Raw genomic sequence first — 27,668 nt, 5'->3', positions numbered from 1 at the left:
AAAATAATAGGAATGTAAAGAAAGTGGGGAAAGGATTAATATGTGAATTACGTAGATGTGAAGTGTTGGTCATGGATAAAATTGCCGAAAATCTGGATGACGCAGGTAGATCGTATAGATAGATAGATAGATAAGTGTATTTTAAAGCCAAATATACAGCCATGAACACAGTACAATAACGTAAACGAACGACACAAATAACATAAACTTTGATCAGTGATAATCATAAAACGCTTAAATGAAACACTGCATTAACCTAATATTAGTATTTAATACTTGAAAAAAAGATCATTGAAAAGAACGCTTAACACTCGGAAAAAGACATAAATAAAACATTACATTTACTTTATACTGAGATTTTTTTTATTTATTTGTTATTATTTTTTTTTATTTAATAAAATTTCCAGATGCCTTGCTACTCTACAAATAAACTGAGGCAACGTACTATTTGAGACACCAGCATGTATCAATTTCTTATTTCCAAATATATAATAATTCAACATTTTACCTGGTATATTAATAAATTGAGAGGGAATTGTCAATCTGGACTTGTTCCAGTTAAAGATAAAAACGGGAGCAAAATTAGTGAGAAGGCAAGAGTTGTAGATGATTGACAGAACATTTTAAGAATTTGCTAAGCCTTGATATAGTTACAGGAAAAGATATAGAAAAGAATGAAAAAATTTGTGATACTTTGGATGTGAAGGAAGATCTAATTTGTGAGGAAAATTGCTGACAGTAAATGAATTAAAAGAATTAAAAAACAATAGGGCCCCTGGGGTCGATTGTGTTGTAAGTGATTTTTTTTTAATGGTGGTTGTGAGGCTAGAGATTATTTATTGAAGATTATGAGTAGGATTTTGAAAAAAGGGGAGTACCCAGTGATTTTAGGAAAACTCTAGTTAAACCCCTCTGTAAGAAAGGTGACAAGGGTGAGTGCAATAATTAAAGAGGCATTAGCCTGGTTTCTCTAGGAAGCAAATTACTCAGTACGATGATAATTTTCAGACTTAAAGATGCTGTAAATAAAGTTTTAAGAGAAGAACAGGATGGCTTAGGAAGAACAGAGGATCCGTCGACCGAATTTTCACTCTTAGATTAATAATTGAGAAGTGCTTGGGTAATCAAACGCCTTCAGTCCTCAGTTTTACAGCTTTTGAGTACTTATTTGATTCAGCTGACAGAAGAGCTTCATCAAAGGCCTTTTACATGATATACCAGATAAATACAATAAAGTGATTAGTGTTATGCAAGAGATCAAAATTACTGCGGTTAAATTAGGAATTGAGGTTGTTTGCTGGTTTTGTATTAGATCAGCAGTTAAGCTGGGTTGCGTTCTATCCCTGATTATATGGACCAATGGACGGACTTTGGCCTAAGAAGCATAGCGAAGTCAATGGGAGAACACGGAATCAAATGGGGAAGTAATACTCTCGTACACTTAGATGATGTTGATGATTTAAGCATCCCATAGGAAAGTATTGCCAAAATGAGTGATCTCTTAGACGTTTTGTGAGTTCAGGATGAAAGAGTAGGTTCGAAAATTAATGTCAACAAGACTAAGTTGCTAAGACTAGGTATATGGAAATCTGAAGAGGTGATGTTCGTAATCGAGAATATTGAAAAAGTAGACAGCTTCACTTACCTAGGTGGTGCTATTAGTAAAGGCGGTGGATGCAGTGAAGATATTAAAAGTCGAATTGCCAAGGCCCAGGATGTTTTTTCACAGTTGAAAAAGTTAGGAAGAGTTAGAAGATTCTTACACCCGCTGGCAAGTTAAAAATTCCCTCCGCTTTCTTCCGTTTCGCAAAATACCTACTGAGGTATCAAATTTGAACACGCAGTTCAAAAATCATCAATAGTCTTCATATAGCAGATCCTACTATAGCTGCTGCTAAAATTATAGAAAAACACAACCATAAGATTTCAAAACATGCTTGGAACTAATTCCTTTTACACTGACATTAACATAGTTGTTATTTATTTTTTATGTGTTGGGCTCCGTCGTTTTATTTTTGTATGAAGAAGGTTTTCAATTAGTAATGATAAAAAGTCTGCGAAACTAGACTAGAATATTGGAAGCTACAGTGATGACAGTGGTCAAATGGTTTGGAAGCAGGGGTGCTCCAAGAAACGGAGGCAGATTTGCGAAATATGTTTTTCACTGTATACGGATTGTTTGGGTATCCAAATGACTGACTGTATCTCAAACAGTAAAATGTTCGAAAAGTGTCCTTTCTACGGCCAAAATCTAGGGCTTTAATAAGAGATAAAGTGAGACGGCTAAGAAAAGCTCTGTGGATGAATGAAGACAGATGCTAAGGTTTGTCTTTGTCGGCCAACGTCTAGTGCCAAGTGAAAAGAGGTCATTCCTGAATGGGTTGGGAAGATGTCGTGACGAAAGATTTAAAAGAAACGGAAACTTCTTGGGAGGGTGTAAATAGGGAGGCTTTGAATATATTGATATGCAGGAGAAACATGTGTAGCTGTGTTGGCCTCAGGCGGCGTGTTGCTGCTGTGGGTTATTAGTAGTATTGTACAATGTTTTTTAAGGAATACAATAATAGACGTTGCTAAAAAATAGTATCACTAAAAAAATGGGAATGCTTTCATGGCAATGCATTGTTATCCTCTTATTTAAAGGACAAAAAAGCGGGTGATTTTGAGCCAAGTCGGGTTACTCTTAGGATCGATCCAGAGTCGGACCGTTAATATTCTGACTTGAACTAAAGAAGTATTGCTTCGCTTTCATTAATACCTTCTTTTCATCTCTTCAAGAGTAAAAGTATTAAGGATTTGATAAACTTCAAACTTTTTATCCAAGCTAATCGGCCCAATGGCAGCACCAAGTGAATCACTCCAGCTGCGTGGCATGCTCAAAGGACACAATGGTTGGGTCACACAAATTGCCACTAACCCAAAGTTTCCTGACATGGTATTGTCTGCATCAAGAGGTAAGAGCTGAGGTCACTTCAGAATATGGTTGTTTTTGGGGTTATTTTGGTAGTAGTTTACCATCTATGACTTTGCCTTGACCTTTACCACAAATGTAGTGTAAAGAAAGAGTTTTAAGGGGTAAAATCCTGGTTAATCACAAAATGTTATTTCAGGTTGCCTGGCTGTGTTAAGTCCTTTTCTAGTTACTAAGAAATTTTTGAAATTCGTTTGGGAGCAGTAAAAAATAGTCTATTGCTTTAAATTCTCTTCAAAATACTTGGTCATGTTTTAGGCCTACTGGAGTTGTAGGCTAGCCTGTGAGTAAAATGTGATAAAGGTAAAGAAATAGTTAATGAAAATCAAATTTGTTTTCTTTTTTGGTAAAATTCTAGTTTAGTGACTTTTCTATCTTGTAAAGGGTTTGGGTTAGGAAAATGAAGCTTTCAAGGATAAGTCTACAGACTAAAGTATATCTTGGGAAGTTATTATAAAGTCCCCATCTTTACTCCTTCCTTTAGAGGGCCTTGAAATTTACCTACATAATTGTAGTGTTGTAATTGTAGAATTATAATAATTGTAGAATTGTAGTGTTACCTACATAAGCAGCTTGGAGCGATAATCCTTATATCGCTCCAAGCTGCAATTTAAGGTAAGGTAATGACAGGTCTATACCTATTGAAATTTTGACAAAACATTTTACCTTAATTTTCAGTTACCAGTTGCTTTTTCTATGCCTTTAGTTCTGAAAATGCAATTCCTGTTATTTGAGTTGAATTTTGAGCCATATCAATGTTTCTTCTTTAAAATTTAGGAAATGTATTTGCATATGTTTAAAACCTTATAAAATGGAATTGAGCAAAGTTATAAAGTTGAAAACAACTTTGTTGTACTTCATTCAAGCAGAAGATCTATTTTGCAAGGTTTTACTTTTGTAACATACATATTTTTAAAGTTTATCAAATTATTGATTAAATACATTTTGACCCATTAAAGGGTTCAAAACAGCACATAGTAGCCAAAGTTTAAAAACACATTCCTGAAAAGAACTGGCTTGTGAGAAATAATTATCATTTGCAGCTGATTCAGGAATGGTAATTATTATTTTCCTCAGTCTTATTGGTAAAATATTATCTTCAAAATACAGTTTTAGAATTTTTAGAGAAACCTCTCTATTTTAAGCTGGTTTTACTTTGACATCATTTTTAAGGGGTTTATTTTAATATAATTTGTTTTTCAGTAAACTGCAAATGATGCAGTAAGCTTTAGCCTTACAGTTAAGGGAGGGGGAAGGAGCAGGGTAAAATTCTAATTGAGTGGCTTCTTGCTATCTCAGAAAAGGGTTAGGCTAAGAAAATGAAACTTTCAGGGACAGGTCTACAGGCTAAAGTATATCCCAAGAAGGTATTATAAAGTAGGCTACTCACCTCCACTCCTCTCTCTAAAGAGCCCTGAAATTTGCCTACATGACAGGTCACCTATTAAAGTTTTGACAAAACATTTTACCTTGATTTTCAGTTACCAGTTGCTTTGTCTCTGCCTTTAGTTCTGAAAATGCAATTCCTGTTATTTGAGTAGTATTCTGAGCCATATCAATGCTTTTTTTTTCAAAATTTAGGAAATGTACTTGCATGTCTTTAAAACCTTATAAATTAGGATTGAGCAAAGTTGTGAAGCTGAAAACAGTTTTGTTGTACTTAATTTAAGCAGAATATCTATTTTCCAGGATTTCACTTTTATAACACACATATTTTGAAGGTCATCAAAGGTCAGGGCCCTCTAGAGGGAGAAGGAGTGGAGGTGGGTACTTTAATACCTTCCCAGGATATACTTTAGCCTGTAGACCCATCCCCAAAAGTTTCATTTTCCTAGCTTAACCCCTTTCTGAGATAGCAATAAGTCACTCAACTAGAATTTTACCTAAGATTTATTTATTCATTTATGTTATGATCTGTTGTATATTTATTTGATATGGTTGTTTATTTGATTTATATTTAACTTATTTGGTACTTATGCCTAATAGCCACCACACTCAAGTTCTGTTGAGAAGTGAAGTTAGGTTACTGCTAATGAAGTAAAACAAAATCTTATGAAAATATAATACTTTATCAACAAAATTATGAAAACTACAAATTCAAAATCAAAGCTACAAGTTGTCAAAGTTGGAAGTATTGCACTTGCAGGTGCTATCAGTCTCATTTGCTGCTGCAATAGTAGCAGCCATGAAAGTATTGCAGATGCACCTTTTTGAGAACTTTTATACCTATAGTTTCTGTTGATGTAGCTTATCCTGAAATCATTCCTCAAAATTCCCACACTTTTTAGATACACTCAGGATCAAATATTACCCCCTTTCCCAATAATAAATCCTGTATGTAAATACACAAACTGCATAATTTACATTCCTTTGCCCTGGGAGTTGTGAAGACATTGCATTTCCAGCAATATAGCTATATGACTTTGTGACTATTTCAAAGAACATGGCTTTTTACAATCATTATGTGTGTTAAGGGAAGCATCCAAAGGGCAAGAAGTTGGGTGCCCTTTGTTTCTTTTTCAATGTACCTATAAGTTTCAACTTGCTACCCTTAGCTGTTCCTTAATTAAAAATTTACCCTAAAATTCTTGGCCTTTTGGAGACTCAAGATCAAACATATCCCCTTTTTCCCAATAACCAACCTTGTATATAAACAATGGGCAACTTATTTAACTTACAACATGTGCCCCAGGGATTGTTGGGGACAATGTCATCCCTGGAGGTATAGTTATTTGACTTTTGGAGTATTTTGAACAAGATGGCTTCCAAAATTTTATCAGATAGCTTTGTAGGGTGGGCAGCTAAAAAGGGAAGGCAGCTAATCCTCAATGATATTACTGATACATCTTTTTGATAAGCAGGATGTATATAGCATATTCAGATTTAGTTTAACATGCCCTTCAGCATCCCCTGAAGTTTGTTCCTAATACCCTTAGCCTTTTCAGACACACCCAGAATATACATCCCTTTTCAATTTGCACTTCTTGTCCTGGAGGCTGTAGGGGGGTATTGCATTTCTTGAGGCATAAGTTACTTGAGCTCTGGACTGTTTTGAACAAAATCGTTTTTTCAAAATCTTGATCATTGATTAGGGAAGGGAGCACTTAAAAAGGGTAAGCTTCATTAGCTTTTCAACACCTCCTGAAATTTTCAACATAATTCATCAGCCATTCCTTAGAATTTGATGGTATGTGCCTCTGACAACTAGCATTCACTTTGGACTTTATTTTGTTTGGCTTTCTTCTTGAAAGCTGTGAAGGGTTATGTCATCCCTGTAGGTATAGTTTTTGGAGCTTTTGACTATTTTGAACATAATGTCCATTTCTAAATTTTATTCAAATGTTTTTGAGGGAGGGGTTGGTGGCCATCCAACCCCTTCAACATCCCCCTCAACATGTAATGAAAGTTTCAACTTACCCTCAGCCATCCTTAAAATACTGCAGATTCTCCTGGTAAATATGGATGCATGTAGTGCCTTTTGATTTGGCATAAAATACCCATCAACAGTCTCCAAACTTTCACCTTTATACCCTTAGCCTTTTTGGATGCACACAGAATCAGATATTTCCCCTTTTCTTTACAATAAATCCTGCATGTAAACAATGGTTAAATTGCATAATTTACAATCCTCACCTGGGGATATAGGGGGATTAGACCTTCTGACTAGTTAGAATAAAATGACAATTACAGAATTTCAATCAGTGAAATAAGGACAAGGAGACTGGTTGCCCTCCAATCTCTCTTAAAGATCTCCTTTCTTACCTTGAACGTTTCATCTTAATACCCTCAGTTGTTCCTTAGATTTTGCTGATACTCTCTTTTTCACAACCAGCAAGTACATTGTATATTTTTGTTGGGTTCGGTATTCCCTCTCAGCATTTCCCTAATACCCTAAGGAACTCAGGAGACCTGAGATGAAACCTCTCCTCTTTTCCCAATAAAATTATTGTATGTTAACAAAAGGCAACTTGCATAATTAATAGTCAATTGCCCTGGAGGTTTGAGGGGATTTCAATCCTTGAGGCATAGTTATTTGGCCCTTCTGCTTTTTTGAACAAAATGGCTACCTCAAAATTTTGATCTGATGCATTTGGTGGAAATGGGTAGGGTAAGAGGGAGGTGTTTGCCCTTCAATCACTTTTGACTCTGCAAAAGTGTTAAAACTTTGGCTCTCTGATTGAATGAGCTCCAATCCTCTTGCAACCACCTCTTTCCTATAGACCTTACATGTTAATAGGAAAATACTCTTTCCTATAGACCTTACAATAAGCAACTTGCATAACTTAGAGCCCTTGTTTTGGGGATTGGAGGGTATTTCAAATCTGAAAGCACAGTTATTTGATCTTCAGACCATTTTAAACAAAATGGCTACTGCAAAATTTTGATCAGATGCATTTGGGGGGAAAAGGCATGGGACTGGTTGACCTCCAATCACCTTTCACTCTTAAATTAAAGAGCCAGAACTTGATTTCTAATCAAATGAGCTGCCTCCAAAGTTTATAAGACCACATCTTCCATAGAAAACCTTATATGTTATCAATGGACTGCTTGCATAACTTCTGCCCTTCTGGCTTGAGGAGGGGGGGGGAACTCGGGAGTATATCTATTTGACTGTTGGAATGTTTTGGACAAAATAGTTATCTAAAAATTTTATCTGATGCATTTGGGGAAATTGGCATGGGAGGGGGGGGGCTGTTGCCCTTCGGTCAATTTTGACTGCAAATGGGTTGCACTCAAATCTCCTTTCACTCTTAAATTAGGGAACTAGAACTTAGATATCCAATCAAAGGAGCTGCCTCCAAAGTTTATAAGACCACACCTTCCATAAAAACCTTATATGTTAACAGTGGGCAGCTTGCATAACTTCGGCTCTGCAGGATTGGGGGGGGGCAAACTCAGGAGAATAGTTATTTGACCGCTCAACTGTTTAGGACAAAATAGCTATCTCAAAATTTTGATTGGTTGCACTTGGCGAGATAGGGTGCATGGGGGCGGGGCTGGTTGCCAAAAGGAACTAGAACTTTTGACTTCCAATTGAATGAGCTCCCTCCAGAGGTTATTCTACCACCCCTTCCATAAAAACTGTATCTGTTAACCATGAGCAACTTGCATAATTTTCAGCCCTTGTTGGGTGGGGTTTTGTTAACCCATGAGGCATAGTGATTTTCTCATTTGGTAACTTTAGACAAAATATCCATCTTAAAATTTTGATCAGATGTATTGGGGGGGGGGAGGACAGATTGAAAATCTTTTTTTGAAATAGACTAAAAAGTAGAAAACGGCATTCTTAAGAAACTATTAATATAAGTGAAAGCAACAGATGCCAAGTGGATTGGGCTTCAGACAGCATGTATATCAAATTAATGTAAGCTGTAAATGCATTAATGAAAAAGCTCGTGAGTAGAAAGAACAAGCTAAAAAGATTACATATTTGAGAAGGTTGTTTGCTTTCTCTTGATAGTGAAATAAACAGTCTAATTTTTAATATACACCTTAATAGTCATGAGAGAGACTTTTAGACAGCTCTACAATTCCATTTTGAAGCAAGTCTAGAATTACTGTGCCATCTCTGCTGATTAACATTTTTGCAGTTTGATATACACCTTATTGGTTAAGGGAGAGACTTGTAAACTGCTATGGCAATTTTGTTTTTTGAATCGAGTCTAGAGTTACTATGCCATCTCTACTGGTGACATGGTGCTATCAGCCTCGGAGATTATAAGATGTAGCCATTTACCCTGTTTTCCCCTGAGAGTGAGCAAAGCAGTCACCAGGCTTCAAACAATAAATTCTTTGACATTTCAGCATCTAATTCTTAATATGCACCTTATCAAACAGTTCGTGGTAACGAACTGTAGTAAGGAGCGATCCGGCTCAATAGTAACCAAAACTCTAAAAAATTGAATTTTGATATAAATAGCTACATCAAAAGAATCGCATTTTAATGCTGATTTTAAATATATAAGTTTCATCAAGTTTAGTCTTAGCCATCAAAAGTTGCGAGCCTGAGAAAATTTGCCTTATTTAGGAAAATAGGGGGAAACACCCCCTAAAAGTCGTAGGATCTTAACGAAAATGACACCATCAGATTCAGCATATCAGAGAACCCTACTGTAGAAGTTTCAAGCTCCTATCTACAAAAATGTGGAATTTTGCATTTTTTGCCAGAAGACAAATCACGGGTGCGTGTTTATTTGTTTGTTTGTTGTTTTTTTCAGGGGTCATCGTATCGACCAAGTGGTCCTAGAATGTCGCAAGAGGGCTCATTCTAACGGAAATGAAAAGTTCTAGTGCCCTTTTTAAGTGACCAAAAAAATTGGAGGGCATCTAGGCCCCCTCCCACGCTCATTTTTTTCCCAAAGTCAACGGATCAAAATTTTGAGATAGCCATTTTGTTTGGCATAGTCGAAAATCTTAATAACTATGTTTTTGGGGATGACTTACTCCCCCACAGTCCCTGGGGGAGGGGTTGCAAGTTACAAACTTCAACCAGTGTTTACATATAATAATGGTTATTGGGAAGTGTACAGACGTTGTCAGGGGGATTTTTTTGGTTTTGGGGTTAGGGTTGAGGGAGGGGGCTATGTGGGAGGATCTTTCCTTGGATAAATATGCCATGGGGGAAAAAATTCAATGAAAAGGGCGCAGGATTTTCTAGCATTACTGTAAAAAAAAAAAAAACAATGAAAAAATAAACATGAAAACGTTTTTTCAAATGAAAGTAAGGAATAGCATTGAAATTTAAAACAAAAAGAGATTATTACGCATATGAAGGGTTCTAAAAATACTTTAGCATAAAGAGCGAGGTATTTAGGAGGAGATAAATACCTCGCTCTTTATGCTAAAATATTTTTAGTGATTTCAACTATTTATTCTACGGCCTATTTGATTCAGGGGTCATTCTTAAAGAATTGGAACAAAACATACGATTTAGTGTAAAGAGCGAGGTATTAACGAGGGTACAAACCCCCTCGTACACATAAAAATATAAGAATATAAAAGTTTGTTACGTAAGTTAATTCTTAAGTTACGTATATTTTTTACTAATAAAAACGTTCGTTGAATATTAAAAGTTCTAGTAGCCTTTTTAAGTAACCGAAAAATTGGAGGGCAGCTAGGCCTCCTTCCCCACCCCTTATTTCTCAATATCGTCTGATCAAAACTAAGAGAAAGCCATTTAGCCAAAAAAAAATTAATATACTAATTTCATTTCAATAATTTATGTGCGGAGAGCCAAAATCAAACATGCATTAATTCAAAAACGTTCAGAAATTAAATTAAAAAAACTAGTTTTTTTAACTGAAAGTAAGGAGCGACATTAAAACTTAAAACGAACAGAAATTACTCCGTATACGAAATGGGTTGTCCCCTCCGCAGTCCCACGCTCTTTACGCTAAAGTTTTTAGTTGTTTTAAAAAGTAGAATTGTGGCAAAGAGTCAAACTTTAGCGTAAAGAGCGAGGGACTGCGGAGGGGACAACCCATTTCATATACGGAGTAATTTCTGTTCGTTTTAAGTTTTAATGTCGCTCCTTACTTTCAGTTAAAAAAACTAGTTTTTTTTATTTAATTGGTGAATTGAGAGACTTGTAGACTGTACTAGTAATTTTATTTTTGAAGCTAGTTTGGAGTTACTATGCCACCTCTGCTGATGACATAGTGCAACCAGCCTTGGGGATTATAAGATGTAGTCATTTATGCTGCTTTATCCTGATAAAGCAATAAGCAGTCACAAGGCTTCAAACAATACATTTATTTGACATTTCTGTGATTTTTTATGTACACCTTATTGGTTAAGGGGGAGACTTGTAGACTGCACCAGCAATTTCGTTCTGAAACGAGTCTAGAGTTACTATGCCATCTCTACTGATGACATGGTGCTATCAGCCTCGGAGATTATAAGATGTAGCCATATACCCTGCTTTCTCCTGAAAGTGAGCAAAGCAGTCACCAGGCTTCAAACAATAAACTCTGACATTTCAGCAGTCTAACTTTTTAATATGCACCTTATAGGTTAATGGAGAGACTTGTAGACCTCACTAGTAATTCCATTTTGAAGCTAGGTTGGAGTTACTATGCCATCTCTGCTGATGACATAGTGCAACCAGCCTTGGGGATTAGAAGATGTAGTCATTTACACTGCTTTCACCTGATACAGCGATAAGTAGTCATCAGGCTTCAAACAATAAATTTTTTGACATTTCTGCAATTTTTGATATATACCTTATTGGTTAAGGGAGAGACCTGTACACTGCACTAGCAATTTAGTTTTTGAATCGAATCTATAATTACTACGTCATTTCTACTGATGATATAGTGCTATCAGCCTCAGGGATTTACCCTTCTTTGTCCTGATAAGTGAGATTAGCAATCACCAGGCTTCAAATGATAAATTTTTTGACGTTTCAGCAGTTTTAATTGTTAATCTACACCTTATTGGTTAAGGGAGAGACTTGTATGCACTTGCAATTCGATTTTTTAAGCAAGACCCTAGTTACTATGTCATCGCTTCTGAAGGCATAGTGCTATCAGCCTCGGAAATAGTAAGATGTTGACATTTACACTTCTTTTTCCTAGTTATGAGATGGTTTAAACAATAAATTCTTTGACATTTCAGTAACCTAATTTTTTATATACAACTTATTGGTTAAGGGAAAGACTTTTAGGCTGCACTAGCAATTCCATTTTTGGAGCGTCTAGAGTTACTATGTCATCTCTGCTGATGACATACGGCTACCAGCCTCAGAGACTTCAAGGTGTAGGCATTTACACTGCTTTCTCTTGATAGCAAGATAAGTGATCACCAAGCTTCAAGCAGTGAGATAAGTGATCACCAGACTTCAAGCAAGTTTTCTATAATATCTCTGTTTACTATATTAACGTGCACTTTTTTAGGTAGGCAGAGGCTTAAAGACTGCATTAGGAATTCCGCTTTTGAAGCGAGTCTTGAGTTACTGTTCCATCTCTACTGATGACATAGTGCTATTAGCATTGGAGATTATAAAATGTAGCCATTTACCCTGCTTTCTCCTGATAGTGAGTGAAGCAGTCACCAGGCTTCTAACAATAAATTCTTTGACGTTTCAGCAGTGTAATCTTAGTATGCACCTTATTCGTTAATCGAGAGATTTCTAGACTGCACTTCTTTTCTACAGCAATTCCATTTTTGAAGCCAGTCTGGAATTACTATGTCATCTTACTGATGATATAGTGCTATCAGTCCTGGAGATTACAAAACAAGACGTATCCATTTACACTGTTTTCTTTTGATAGTGAGATAAGTGGTCACCAGGCTTCAAACAAGTTTCCTATAATATTTCAATTTATCATATTATATCATGCACTTAATAGGTAAGTTGAGACTTATAGACTGGACTAGGAATTCCACCTTTGAAACGAGTCTTGAGTTACTGTGCCATCTCTACTGATGACTTAGTGCTATCAGCCTCGGAGATTATAAGATGTAGCCATTTACCCTGCTTTCTCCTGATAATGAGATAAGCAGTCACCAGGCTTCAAACAATAAATTCTTTGACATTTCAGCAGTCTTAATTTTTAATATGCACCGTTTTTGAAGTGAGTTTTAAGTTACTATTCCGTCTCTAGTGGTGACAGTGCTATCTGCCTCGGAGATTACAAGGTGTAGTCGTTTACACTGCTTTCTCTTGATAATGAGATAACTGGTCACCATGCTTCGAACAATAAATTATTTGACATTTCACCAGGCTAATTTTTAATGTATGCTTTAATGGTTAAGGGAGAGACTGGTAGAATGCATTAGCAATTCCATTTTGAAGCGAGTGCAGAGTTACTATGCCGTCTCTACTGATGGCATAGTGCTATCAGCCTCGGAGATTAAAAGGTGTAGCCATTTACACTGCTTTCTCTTGATATTGAGATTAGTGGTCACCAGGCTTCAAACAATAAAGGCTTTAGTATTTCAGCAGTCTAGTTTTTAATATACACGTTAATGGCTAAGAGAAAGAGTTGTAGAGTGCACTAGCAATTCCAGTTTTGAAGCGAGTCTAGAATTACTATTCCATATCTGCTGACGACACAGAGCTATCAGCTTAAGATTACAAGAACATGAATAAAGTTTTTTACTCCTGTAGTGGACTTTTTTTGTACACAAACCCATTCTCAATATTACATATTGCCCTTTAAAAAAAAATAGAAAAAAGATAAAACATGGTTTTTGTTCAGGCTCTGAAAATATCTTGTGAAATTTTATATGTATAATATATATATATATATATATATATATATATATGCTTATTATTATTTTTTTTGCAGACAAGACCCTTATAGTGTGGAAGCTAACTCGTGACGAACAAAGCTATGGCGTTGCTCAGAAGCGTCTCTATGGTCATGGTCACTTTGTATCTGATGTTACTCTTTCATCAGATGGACATTTTGCTTTATCAGGGTCATGGGACAAAACCCTGAGGCTTTGGGACTTGTCCACTGGAAAATCAACAAGAACTTTTGAAGATCACACTAAGGTTTACTTTTTGAAAAGAGTTGCAAGCTTTTTTTTTTATATTTTTTTATTATCCATGAAGATAAGGATTATTATTATTCTTTTAAATGAGAAATTCGGGTAAGTAAAAACCTGATTTTCCTAGTTGTTATTATTTATTAATAGTTTGAAGCTGCCCTATCAAATGCTGCAGTAATTTGTTGGAAGGATGGGGGTAAATACGCCATCTCATCTAAACCAAATGATTTTGGACAAATGAGACTAATTACGATTTCAATAGTCATATTTCTATAAATCGAAAATAACGATAGTTATAATTTTATGAAGAGAGCTGAGAGCCCCCCTCTTCTTTTAGGAAAGATCTTGTGGTTGAAATTTACCCTTCTCCGCGGCCCTTACACACACTGTGTGCAGCTGCGATTGTAATTTCCGTTTATTACTGTCATACTGTTCCCATATCTCCTTTGTGCTTTAAATAATTGATTATTAATGTCTTCTTTCTATGTATTCTATGTATGTATGTATTTCTATGTATGTATGTGTGTGTGTGTCCATGGTTGGGCTCTTCTCAAGTATTTCCTCTTTTTTTAGAAATATATATATATATATTGCTTTTTAGAGGGAGGGGGGGGGTTGCAGGGACTATGTGTGGACCAACCAATGAATATTTCTTTAAGTTCTTAACTTCATTGATTTGTTTTTTGTTTTTTTCTGTGTTGTAGATAGCATACTTTCTGGCTAAGCAAATACCACCCCCCCCCCTTATAAACCTTAAATTTAACTGAAGTTTTTGTATGGAACCTGTGTGACATGTATCACCTGTTTTCTGGAAATGAGTGCTTTTTAACTGGTAATTTCGTTTGTAATCAGAAACTTTTAGGTATATTTACAATCGAGCCCAGGGGCTAAGGCTTTCCGTTACATTTCTGGTTGAATAATTTAATCATTTTTTCTGTTAGTGCTTGTATTTTGAATCTATCTTTGAGATGAATTATAGTCTAGTACTACAAATTATATCGTTTCTTTCTTTGAAAAACAACAAACTATCCATAATTGGCCAGTAAGTGTTAGGGTCGTTATTAATTAATTTCTTCAGTTCCCTTCTATTGTTTATAGAATATTAGGTGAAATGGGTTAAACAGGTTCTGTATCATTTTAGGATGTGTTGAGTGTAGCCTTCTCTGTTGACAATCGTCAGATCATTTCTGGGAGTCGTGACAAGACCATCAAACTTTGGAACACCCTAGCTCATTGCAAATATACTATTCAAGAAGATGGTCACTCCGACTGGGTCTCTTGTGTCAGATTTTCACCAAATAACAATAACCCCATCATTGTTTCCTGTGGCTGGGACAAAATGGTTAAGGTAAAACAACAACTCCTTTTTTTCTATTAGATTCACTTTAATGATCAATTTTGGGTCTTTTTAGTTTAGATTTAATTCATAATGTCAAAACACTGTGTCCTTCTCTGTAATACTTTTTTGTTCTGGGGAATTTTCTTTGAAAATGCATGATTAAAAGTGAATCAGAGTGTTCTGGTATTAAAATCTAAAAAGTTGAACTAAACCTAACCAAATTTTGATTCTGATAGGTTCAAATTGAACAATTAAGAGCAGCTTATTTTGTTTTTTTCTTTGCAGATACTGCTGACAAACAGAAATAACAAAAACAAATTATACCTGCATACACATTGTTTTATATTTATTGTGCTTTGTTTAACTAGGCAAGGATATGGTTTATGTAAAGACTTAGGATCTTTGATCATACAATTTGTGTATTTGAATTATCTGTGTTGAATGTATTGATCGATATTAAGGTACAACACTCCTTTGACGTGTTTGCTCTACTAGGCACATACACAATCTTGGGGGGGGGTACTCATCAATATTGAAATGGTCTATTTTCTATGAAAATCATTAGGATTTGGAAGAAAACTGTAAAAATCATGAGGTCTTAGGTGGTGGAGTTGGGGGTCTTAAATACACTGCTTACTTTTAAACAAACTTACTTCTTCTTTTTTCTAATTCATCCGAATAGATTGTACTTTCTTATGGAATAAATTTAGAGTAATGAAATTGGGGAGGGAGGAGGAAAAATCCCACCATGTGTGCTTTTTTACATCTTTTATATCTTTTACCTTCGTAAAGCTATACAAATCTTTGCATAATTCTACCTTCATTTTGATATGATGATACGAAAGATAGGGACATATGATATCTGATTATTTATCTTTTCTGATTCATTGGAATTAATTGCACTAAAGAAAGCCTATCTTTATCATACCTAATACGAATGTTTTTTTTAGGTATGGAATCTGACCAACTGCAAGCTGAAGAAAAATCATGATGACCATACTGGCTACTTGAACACCGTCACTGTATCACCTGATGGTTCCCTCTGTGCTTCCGGTGGCAAGGTTAGACCCTGACTTGTTTTGTTCTAACAATAGATGACATAGTTCTTTACGAGAAGGGCTTGATTCCTTAAAAGGAACTGAACACTGAGCCAAAGGACCCTCTGATATCTGGACCTAAGTGCACTTCACGAATTTTTAAGAAATCATGGCATTGAATTGTTAATAAGGAGTGATTCCTGCTATTGATAGCCGAAACTCTAAATAGTTGAAATTTAAAAACACTGTATACATTAAAATTATTGTCTCCTTACGGTTAAAAATAAACATAATCATTCAATTGCAAAATTACAACAATTTTGGCCCTTACTAAGCCAAAATAGAATCGAGTGAAAATTCGAAATAACCAATTGGTTTAGAGCTAATAAGAGTTCGTTGATTTCAAATAATCAAGTTTAATTATGATGCTGCATGTTCTATATCCAATTCTACACAGAACAAGTGGTTAACATAGACAGATATTGAGGAGAAAATTCAGTCGATCTTTCCGTTATATAAGGAGTTATATGCTCTCCTTTAAAAAAGCAGAGGGGGGGGGGTCCTTTTTAAGAAAGATCTGTTTTAAAAATTTCTCTTGAAAACCGTAGAAATTATGACCCAAAATTCTGTCCTGTTATTGCTGACACCTCCCCACCCTATCCCAGTTTTGAGATTTACTATGAGGTGCGCTTTTTGGGTGATAGTGGAAGTATTGTCATGTGAATATAAAAAATGAATTTATAGGATCAATTTTGGAGGGAAGGGGGAGTTGCTGCCTCCCTCATATTCACGATGTATTAAGAGCTAATAAAGGCATCAAACAGTTCCTAGTAACAAACAATAGTTAAAAAGTGACCTCAGTAAATAGACACCAAACCTGGAACACGTAAAACGAAGTTATTTGCAATATTTGCCATCAGCAAAATTTACTATTTGTGCTTATTTTTAATTTATAACATCCATTATTTTTAAGTACTAGCACATGGAAATTCATATTATTGTAGAAAACGGAGTACATAACCATCACCACCCCCAGTGTGTCAGTGCGATCTTGATGAAAGCTATATAATGAAATTCAAAATTTATGAATGCCGTACAGCTACTGAAAGGATACTCAGCCTGTCAATCTCGAGTTCACACTGGCTCCTGGCATAATACTCGTTCCTAAACATGCATGCAGTTCACAATTTTTATGACTTTATAGACCCTTTTCCAATGAAACTAACCGTTGTAAGAGTATCATAATGCACACCATCTATTAGGGCGGAGGCAAGCGAATTCTTTTATAGAGAGGGGGATGCCTAACGCTAAAAAAAATAAATTAATTCTACATTTTGAAGCTACTGTGAGAGGTGCTTTGGATCAAGAACAAGATGACTATATAAGTTTATTTGAATATTGCCAATGATATATCACTTGGAAGAATGTATATATACTATATGAGCAAATATAGTATGCAATATGGTTGCTGTAGGGATGAAAATACATCGCTAATTATGGAAATGGTAATTTATTCAGAATAATTCTACTTTATTTTTAAAAGAAAATGTAGTAAATCGGACCTTTTTATCTCGAAGCGTCTTTATGCAAAAGATAAATTTTAATGTGAGAAGTAGGGGTTAAGTAAGAGGTGGTTTACCTCGTTAGAATGATCCTGGATGATATTAAAAACGAACATATGTAATTATGAAAAAACAAGTTTAATGACAAATAAATTAAAATATGGCATTGAAATTTCAAATTACAACAATTATTTTGTATATAAGGGTGCTGGCAGATTTGACAACGGCACTGTGCTTTACTCAATTTTTGGTGCACAAGACGTTTGTGACAAGTTTACAGTTTTAACACTTAATGGCACCAAGTTTAACATTCATATTTCAAATGAAAATTTTGATCCGTTTGCTGGGTTTCAAACGCTCTACTACGTCATTAGAACAAAAAATGTCTAATCATGTGTTATGCTGACCAGATTTATATTGTTATTTTTTAAATAAAAGCGATTAAACAACTATCCTTACTCCCAGGAATTAGCTGTGTTACAAACTGGCTGCTCACCGATTTTCCTGAATTGAACTTTTTTTTAGAACTTAGTATGTTAAGGGATATTTTTATAAAAGAATCTGGCGTAGTATTTTGGTCAAGCCTTTGCCATAATATTAAAATAGGGTTTTCTCATTTTTGTTCATGTCTTTGCAAAAATATTTCGAACTTTTTCGTCCTTTTAGTGCCATTAAGACATATATGCTTTTATTTATCTTAAAATTTTTGTAAAGGTGATGTTGACTGATCATTGCATCTTTAGGCTACAATTATCTTTTCTTTATAGGACGCTAAGGCTATGCTTTGGGACTTGAATGATGATAAGAGGCTTTACACCTTGGACCACACTGACATTATCAATTCCCTAACATTCTCTCCAAACAGATATTGGTTGTGTGCTGCTACGGGACCTGCCATCAAAATCTGGGTATGTCCATTGTTAATTTTAAGAGGCTGTGGAGATAAAAGCTGGTAACACCAGAGGGTAGTAAATCAGCGACTATCAAGCCAATTTTTTTTGGAATCTCAACTGCTGTGCTAGTGCTATAAAACTACCACAATGCGTCAAAATAACAATGTAAGCATTAGTTTCAAGTATGTGCAAAAGTCTACCCGATTTGCTACAGGCAAACCTATAACCCATACTATTCAGTTTTGATATGTAAAAATCTACCCAATTTGCTCCGGGCAAATCTATAACCCATACTATTCAGTTTTGATGTATAAAAATCAACCCAATGTGCTCTGGGCAAATCTATAATCCATACTATTCAGTTTTGATATGTAAAAATTTACCTAATTTGTTCCGGGCAGATCTATAACCCATACTATTCAGTTTTGATATGTAAGAATCTACCTGATTTGCTCCAGACAAATAAGAAACCCATACTTTTCAGTTGTGATGTGCTGGCTGTTCCTCGCTCTTTTAAATTTGTGAGAGACCTCTTTATCTTCGGTACTTTTTAAAGCAGAAGAAAATGAATTCAGCTAATGTTTTACTTATCTTAAAATGAACCGAAGAATTTATAACTAATTCTATTGTTTAACTGGATATTGCTAGATGGCGTTGTTTTTTTTTTTTTTAAGCTTGAGTTTCCTTTCTTATCAGTATTCCATGCTCTTTGAATAGCGAGGAAACATTTCTTATAAATTGCAAAACAATTGTATTGGGGTCTTGTGATACTGAAAGCCTATAAATATAGAATTTCAAACCTGATAAAATCAGAAATCATTCTTACTAGGGTTGCATCGCCGAGTAGGTGTGTACTTTTTAATATAGATCAGTGACTATTTACAAATGTTGTATCAATATTAGTAAATTTCAGTCAGTTCTAAGTTACTCACTAACTATTATTTATCATCATTAAAAGTACCAAGGAGACTAAAAATGAAATTTGATTATATAAACCGGTTAAGCGGAAGTTGACACAACCACATACGTCTTAAAAAATTAGGAAAACTCAGGAACTCAATCTTCAATGGGAAAAACCTCTATATACAGTTAAATAGTTTTATACTTAGCGGATACCAAGCTTGGAAATAAGGAACATGTGTGAAAAATCATAATAAAATGAGTGTAAGAAACATATCATCATGGAGCTCAAGCGTAACTTTCCTAATTGCTAGAGCAAAGGAAAAACCCAGCCATTAATCTAGTATTAGCATGTATTAATATGGCTATTATTAAATCATTAGTTAATGACTTACCTACTAAATCATATCTTTTAGAAAGACCAGTTAGACTGTCATATTCAGTTTTATTTATTCCTTTAGTCCATAATTGGTGTATTAACAGAATCCTTAATTTTCTTGTGATTCCGATAATATCACTTTTATTATTTGTTATATATTCCCAGTAGACCCCTATTGACCTTCGAAATACTTTAAAACAGTTCGTGGTAACGAACTGCAGTAAGGAGCGATCCGGCTCAATAGTAAACGAAACTTAAAAAACGGAATTTTGATACTAAGAGATACATTAAAAGAATGTATGAAAAAAATATTTTTTTCTTCCATGGGTAATTGTATCGACCAAGTGGTCCTAGAACGTCGCAAGAGGGCTCATTCTAACGGAAATTAAAAGTTCTAGTGCCCATTTTAAGCGACCAAAAAATTGGAGGGCTCCTAGACCTCATCCCACGCTCATTTTTCTCCCAAAGTCGATGGATCAAAATTTTGAGATAGCCATTTTGTTCAACATAGTCGAAAAACATAATAACTATATGTTTGGGGATGACTTGCATCCCCACAGTCCCCGGGGGAGGGGGGCTGCAAGTTACAAACCTTGACCAGTGTTTACATACAGTAAGGATTATTGGGAAATGTATAGACGTTTTCAGGGGGATTTTTTGGTTGGGGTGTGAGGGGAGGGGGCTACGTGGGAGGATCTTTCCTTGGAGGAATTCGTCATGGGGGAAGAGAAATTCAATGAAGGAGGTGCAGGATTTTCTAGCGTTATTATAAAAAAAACTGAAAGTAAGGAGCAGCACTAAACTTAAAACGAACAGGGATTATTACGCATATGAGGGGTTACTCTCCCAAATACCTCGCTCTTTACGCTAAAGTATTTTTAGTAATTTCAACTATTTATTCTACGGTCTTTGTGATTCAGGGGTTATTCTCAAAGAATTGAGACAAAATTTAAGATTTAGTGTAAAGAGCGAGGTATTAACAAGGGGACCTACCCCTTTATGTACATAATAAAAATATACGAACACAGAAGTTCGTTACGTAAGTTAATTCTTCAGTTACGTATATTTTTTACTAATTAAAAACGTTCGTTAAAAATTAACAGTTCTAGTTGCCTTTTCAAGTAACCGAAAAATTGGAGGGCAACTAGGCCTCCTCCCTAACCCCTTTTTTCTTGAAATCGTCTGATCAAAACTAAGAGAAAGCCATTTAGCCAAAAAAAGAAGTAAAATGCAAATTTCATTTTAATTATTTATATGCGCCCACCCCTTTTTTCTCAATATCGTCTTGATCAAAACTAAGAGAAAGTCATTTAGCAAAAAAAGAACTAATATGCAAATTTTTATTTTAATTATTTATATGCGGAGAGCCAAAATCAGTCATGCATTAATTCAAAAATGTTCAGAAATTAAATATCAGAAAACTAGTTTTTTTTTTAGCTCAAAGCAAGGAGCGACATTAAAACTTAAAACGATCAGAAATTACTCCATGTAGGAAAGGGAATAGCCCATGTTGAGAAAAAAGAAGATATAGTGGAAACAATTTCAGCTACATTACTGATTCACTCCATTGAAATGGTGAACTTCCGTTTTCGTCATGGATATTAAAATGAGTTTACTTAATGGTTTTTTTCTCATTATGAATTAATTTGTAATCAGTTGTGCTTGATATGATAGTATGACTGCAATGAAACAGCTGCGTTTCGAACCGAGTCACTGTGTCGCCTCTATGGTGATCTGGTGCTATATGTTCCGAAGAACAAAAAGAGTACCATTTGCACTGCTTGCTCCTGATAGTGGAGTTCGGAGTCACCTCGGTCTCCAACAACTGGCCGTGTGTATCTCAATATGTTATTTTGAAAAGAAGGTCGATAGTTGCAGCCGAAGGATAAGCTGACATTTTTTTGAAAAAATACTATATATCTGCTAAAGTTAGTAACGCTGATATATCAACTAAAATGCCCATCATTAGTTTATTCAATTGGTTTTCTTTTTTTCCCTGCTTAGAATGGTGAATATATACCTCATATGGACCTAGTTCTATTCTTTAAAGAAAAAACTCCCAAATTTTCTGAGATCAGTGTAGGCTATACAAGTACAATGAAATATCGGCTTGCCGAGCCTAGAGTCACCGTATTGCCTCTCTATGGCGATCTGGTGCTATAGGTCTCGAAGAACGAAAAGGGTGCCATTTGCACTGCTTTCTCCTGATAGTGGAGTTCGGAGTCACCTCGGCCTCCAACAACTGGCCGTATTTATCTTTATATGTTATCTTATTATGAAAAGAACGATGGTAGCGGCCGAAGGATAGGCTGACATTTTGTTGAGAAAATACTACATACCTGCTAAAGTTAAGAACGATGACATATCAACTTAACTGCCCATTATTAGTTAATTCAGTTGGTTTTCTCTTTTCCCTGCTCAGAATAGTAAATATTATCCCTCAAATGGACCCTTTTCTATTTAAAGAAAAGACTCCCAAATTTTCTGAGACCAGTGTAGGCTATACAAGTACAATGAAATATCGGCTTGCCGAGCCTAGAGTCACCGTATCGCCTCTCTATGGCGATCTGGTGCTATAGGTCTCGAAGAACAAAAGGGTGCCATTTGCACTGCTTTCTCCTGATAGTGGAGTTCGGAGTCACCTCGGCCTCCAACAACTGGCCGTATTTATCTTTATATTTTATCTTATTATGAAAAGAACGATGGTAGCGGCCGAAGGTTAGGCTGACATTTTGTTGAAAATACTACATACCTGCTAAAGTTAAGAACGATGACATATCAACTTAACTGCCCATTATTAGTTAATTCAGTTAGTTTTCTTTTTTCCCTGCTCAGAATAGTAAATATTATCCCTCAAATGGACCCTTTTCTATTTAAAGAAAAGACTCCCAAATTTTCTGAGACCAGTGTAGGCTATACTAGTACAATGAAATATCGGCTTGCCGAGCCTAGAGTCACCGTATTGCCTCTCTATGGCGATCTGGTGCTATAGGTCTCGAAGAACAAAAAGGGTGCCATTTGCACTGCTTTCTCCTGATAGTGGAGTTCGGAGTCACCTCGGCCTCCAACAACTGGCCGTAATGTTATCTTATTTTGAAAAGAACGATGGTAGCAGCCGAAGGATAGGCTGACATTTTGTTGAGAAAATACTACATACATGCTAAAGTTAAGAACGATGATATGCCAATTGAAATACCCTTCATTAGCTTATTCAATTGGTTTTCTTTTTTCCCTCCTCAGAATAGTGAATATTATCCCTCAAATGGATCTAGTTCTATTTTTTAAAGAAAAGATTCCAAATTTTCTGAGATAAGAGTAGGCTATACGAGTACAATGAAATATCGGCTTACCGAACCTAGAGTCACCGTATCACCTCTCTATGGCGGTTTGGTGCTATAGGTCTCGGAGAACAAAAAGGGTGCCATTTGCACTGCTTTCTCCTGATAGTGGAGATCGGGAGTCACCTCGGCCTCCTACAACTGGCCGTATTTATCTTAATATGTTAAAATACTGCATACATACTTAAGTTGAGAACGATGATATATCGAGTGATATGCCCATAATCAGTTTATTCAATTGGTTTTCTTTTTTCTCTGCTCAGAATAGTAAATATTATCACTCAAATGGACCTAGTTGTATTTTTTAAAGAAAAGACTCCAAGTTTTGAGATAAGAATAGGCTATACGAATAGAATGGGAGACTATGTAGGCTATACATAGAAGAATAAAAAGTGTCATTTGTGCTGCTTTCTCCTGATAGTGGAGTTTGGGATCACCTTAGCCCTCAACAATTGGTCATCTCCTTAGATTAAGACAGGTAAAAAGGCCATGATGTCACCAAAGTTCCTTAGCTTACTTTCCAACTCTTTTTTTATTATGTCCATTTTTTTTATTTTCAATGTTTTTTTATTGAATATCCGTAATTATTCGTAAGAGGAAATCTAGTTATTGAGATTTTACATCCATACAGCTGATCTAGTCAAATAACAATACAACTTATACACCCATAGCTAAAGGTTGAGCTAAATTACCGTTGCTAATTATATCTTAAACTGTCTTGGGTAATTTGTATGAAATTGTACTTTATTATTATATGATTTTGTGTTTAGTCTATTTGGAGAAACGTGTTTGGCTGATAAAATAACACTGACTGAATAAAAAAGCAGTTCTAAAACAAAAATAATTACAGTTAGGTTTTATTGTTTGGAAAACACCACATTGGTTTGTTGAAGTAAGGAAAGGCATTTCAGTTATTATTATGTAATAAGCAATTCAAGTCGTCTCCACCGGATCCAGCGTCATTGACGTAACCGTACTGGATTCGCTCTTTTTGGGGGAGTTGGGGGGAGGGGTTGAGTGATTTGGCGAGTTTGGTGCTTCTGGACGTGCTAGGACGATGAAAACTGGTAGGCGTGTCACGGAGCTGCGCAAATTGACTTGATAATGTCGTTTTCCCAGATTCGACCATCTGGGGGGCTAAAGAGAGAGGAAAAATTAGAAAAAAAATGAGGTATTTATATAACTTGCGAGTGGGTGATCGGATCTTAATGAATTTTGATATTTAGAAGGATATCGTGACTCAGAGCTCTTATTTTAAATCCTGACCGGCATTAAGCCTCTGATTTTCCTTTTAAATCAATCTATTGATTCTTAAAATTTTCTTAGAGCTCATACCATATGAGCTCTTAGCTCTTCTTGCCTCGTCACAAGTGTCATATGAGCTACTAGCTCTTGTTTTATAATATGTTTAAAGTAAATATATCGTTTTGCCGGATTTCTGTCAGTTAAATAACTGACTGTGGCATTGGAGGTTCTGACCTCTCTTGTATCCGGGGGAAAATCTTGTTTAGCCCCCCCCCCTCCCTATATTTCCAAAAAATTTCAAACTAAATTGTAATAAAAATTTCATTTATTAGCAAAATTTTTCGTTTATTTAAGTTTGAATTTTCTTACTTTAGACTTACTTATCTCATCCTAATTGCTTGCTTCTAGTTCATCGTATTTTATGCTCATTAATGCTAAATCATTTAGTCATTATTATTATATGATTTTGTGTTTAGTCTATTTGGAGAAACGTGTTTGGCTGATAAAATAACACTGACTGAATAAAAAAGCAGTTCTAAAACAAAAATAATTACGGTTAGGTTTTATTGTTTGGAAAACACCACATTGGTTTGTTGAAGTAAGGAAAGGCATTTCAGTTGTTATTGTGTAATAAGCAATTCAAGTAGCAATTCAAGCAATTCCCCCTTTATCACAGACGATCTGTGGTATGTTTATATAAATTTAATTTCACAAAACGACCTGTCAGTACTTGCCACCGACACTGCAATTGCTAATAATATTTGATAGGCAGCTCTTTTGTTTGCAAAGACCCTTTCACTTTGTATTCCACAATAAATTCTGACACACCTATAGGTTTCTTCAAGAAAATGTGTCGGTGTTAAAAAATTTTTTCATATAATGGCATTGGTGGAACAAGGGAATGGGATTTAAATCGTCGCAATATTTTTATCATCAACATTTGTGACATCTTGAAGTAACTCTTTGGTATTAAGCAACTTTTGGATTCATTTTGCTTTTCCTTACTGCCAACAGCGACCTTTACTTTCTTTTAATAAAAATAAAATCTGTAAGTTACAAAATGATTATAGCCGTTTTTTGGGCCCCTTAAATTTCAGCACCCGGGGCAAGTGCCCCCTCTAAAACCGCCTCTGTGAAGTTGATGCATAATGGACTGACATTTTTGTGGGAGTTCGTATGTTACAACGACCTTCGTCGAAATGTACTCGACAACTACAATAATTTCCAAAGCAGTCAGGTAGCTTACTATTCATATATAAAAAAGAATTGGAATACCCCTTTGATAATCTTCAATTGGTGTCATTGAAGCGATTTTACGCCGTTATAATTTGTTGTTTGGTTAAAATAAGCAGCCCTCTGCAAAAGGTGTGTTATAATAAAGATAAAAAACCTGATTAGGCTTATTTTTCATGGGTTTTTTATTCAAGAATTAAAGTTAAACATAAACTACATTTCTGATCTTATATCCGTTTCTCTTATTCTTTTAGTCAAAGAGTTCGGACGTGTAATACGACTGTAAGTCAGGTTCTTTTGTATTCTTAGTGTAATTGTTATATATGAGGCTATTGGTTCAATTCCTGCTGATATTCTTTTCTTTAATTTTAAATTTATTTTTCTTTTAGGATCTTGAAGGGAAAAATATGGTTGATGAATTGAAGCCAGAAGTGATCACTCCAAACGCCAAGGCTGAACCTCCTCAGTGCTTGTCCATGGCATGGTCTGCTGATGGTCAGACGCTTTTTGCTGGCTATTCAGACAATATGATTCGTGTATGGCAAGTGACAGTGCGATAAACTGCCAACATGTTTTGTTGAAGAAAAAAAAAGGTTGGAAATAAAAGCTTTCTCCACCCTATTTTGTTTTTGTTGGAAATGCTCTTTTCTTACGATAGGAAAACGTAGTGAATAATGAAAATGTATTTTTAGATAAGGAGTCTTTGTATAAGAGGAGACAATTCAAGTGGATAACAGGTATATATATTTTACCCAGCACTTTGCCAAATTGAACATGGATTTCAAACTGTTTTCGTATCTGAAGTTTCGAAACTCTTAAAATCCATATCTTTCTAATAAATAAGTTCATTACAGAATATTTTTGTTTATTTTTCATTAAAAAACGTATTTTAAGTTTACAGTGGTGTAGGTTTATTACTTTTCTTTATTGTAACTGATCCCATACGAGCTCCATGGTAACACTCAGAGGCTCAGGTACCTAGACACTCTCAGGCCTCCCTTGGGATAGGTCTGTGCCTTGTTTTTATTAAAATTGTCTTTTTCTTTTCGTTTAAATTACTTGCTCTATGGTCCAGAAATTCTTATCACTGCAGAAGGAGAAAGAAATTGTCAATTTGTAATTTTAAAGCATTTATTCATTGTCTGTTGGTCCTGTCTCTCATTTTAGTTTCTTTTCTTCATCAAAAAGTTTTTCAAACTCCTGTCTTCAGAATGCTCCGGAGGGGGGGGGGCGGCTTCATTAGAAGTTTTCGTATCGAATTGAACCAAATACTATTTGATTACAAAAGCTTGTCGGGTAATAACCATTGTTGAGCTCAGTAGAAAACCAAATATCCGAGGTGAAACTTTTGGTACGGTCTACAGTGGTTATAGTTATCAGGCGTTGTTTAGGACATGGGCTCCGTTCTTAAAAGGGTTCCGTTCTTCGTCTGAAGTGGGTACTTAACTTAACAAAAATGCAATTCCCTGTTAATTCGGTTGGTCATCAATAACCCTACCAATGAACTCGTCAAATTATACTAGATAAGATGGACGGTGCATGGAATATATTATTTAAACTACTTTGCCTATTGGTTGTAACCCATTTTCGGATTGACGTATTCTGAAGTAAATACAGAAAACTTTGTCCGACAAACAACGCACATTTGTTGCTCTTTTCAAAGAAGTATTTTTATTATTATTTTTCATCAAGCTGAATAAAATCGAAATGAGTAGTACGTTTTCAGTTCGTTGATATATCAGTAGTAGTTTCCAAAATAGTGAAATCTTAAAATAAACGATGTAAACATGATCTTTCAGCACGTGCCAAAAAACGGGTTGTCAAAGGCAATGCCAGCACTTTCGTGGCAAAACGAATATATAAAAGAGCCTATTGACAAAACCGTTATTTCAAGAACAGCAGCAATATTTTTCTTGTTGAAAAATTAGTGACCGATGCGTGATTATCGGAAATTATAAGTTTTAAGTAGGGTTTGAAGAAATCCGTTTTTATTAGTTTTAGAAAAGGGACAAAAATGAAAACATTTATTGTTGCTTCACGTCTGTAGAGATAAGACAATGAAAACCGGAGAAACTTCATCCACCAACTTTGAAAGGAAGGAGAGGGGGTAAAATGTAAATACATTTCGCCTTCAAATCAGTTGACAAGCGAAATCAAAATTGGTTCCGTTGTCCTCCTTCCCAAGATGGTGAAACAAATTTTCCTTTTTTGTAATTTGAATTCAGGATATGGTTTCAAAATTTAATTGAAGTTTTTTACCTCAACGTTAGGTCG

The 27,668-nt window shown here is 35.3% G+C and overlaps 1 protein-coding gene across 1 annotated transcript; it reads left to right on the top strand.

Annotated features, from left to right (window-relative positions):
- The first annotated feature begins 2,723 nt into the window (after positions 1-2,723).
- Positions 2,724-26,015, top strand: LOC136036142 (small ribosomal subunit protein RACK1-like). Its single transcript, XM_065718175.1, has 6 exons — positions 2,724-2,954; positions 13,264-13,472; positions 14,610-14,816; positions 15,758-15,868; positions 18,174-18,314; positions 25,784-26,015. Exons 1-6 carry the CDS (start codon positions 2,837-2,839, stop codon positions 25,952-25,954), a joined length of 957 nt encoding a protein of 318 aa, XP_065574247.1. The 5' UTR covers positions 2,724-2,836; the 3' UTR covers positions 25,955-26,015.
- Positions 26,016-27,668: the final 1,653 nt, after the last annotated feature.

This window comes from Artemia franciscana, chromosome 15 (assembly GCF_032884065.1).
Source record: "Artemia franciscana chromosome 15, ASM3288406v1, whole genome shotgun sequence".
Taxonomy (NCBI): Eukaryota; Metazoa; Arthropoda; class Branchiopoda; order Anostraca; family Artemiidae; genus Artemia; species Artemia franciscana.
This window is presented reverse-complemented; position numbering and strand designations above follow the sequence as displayed.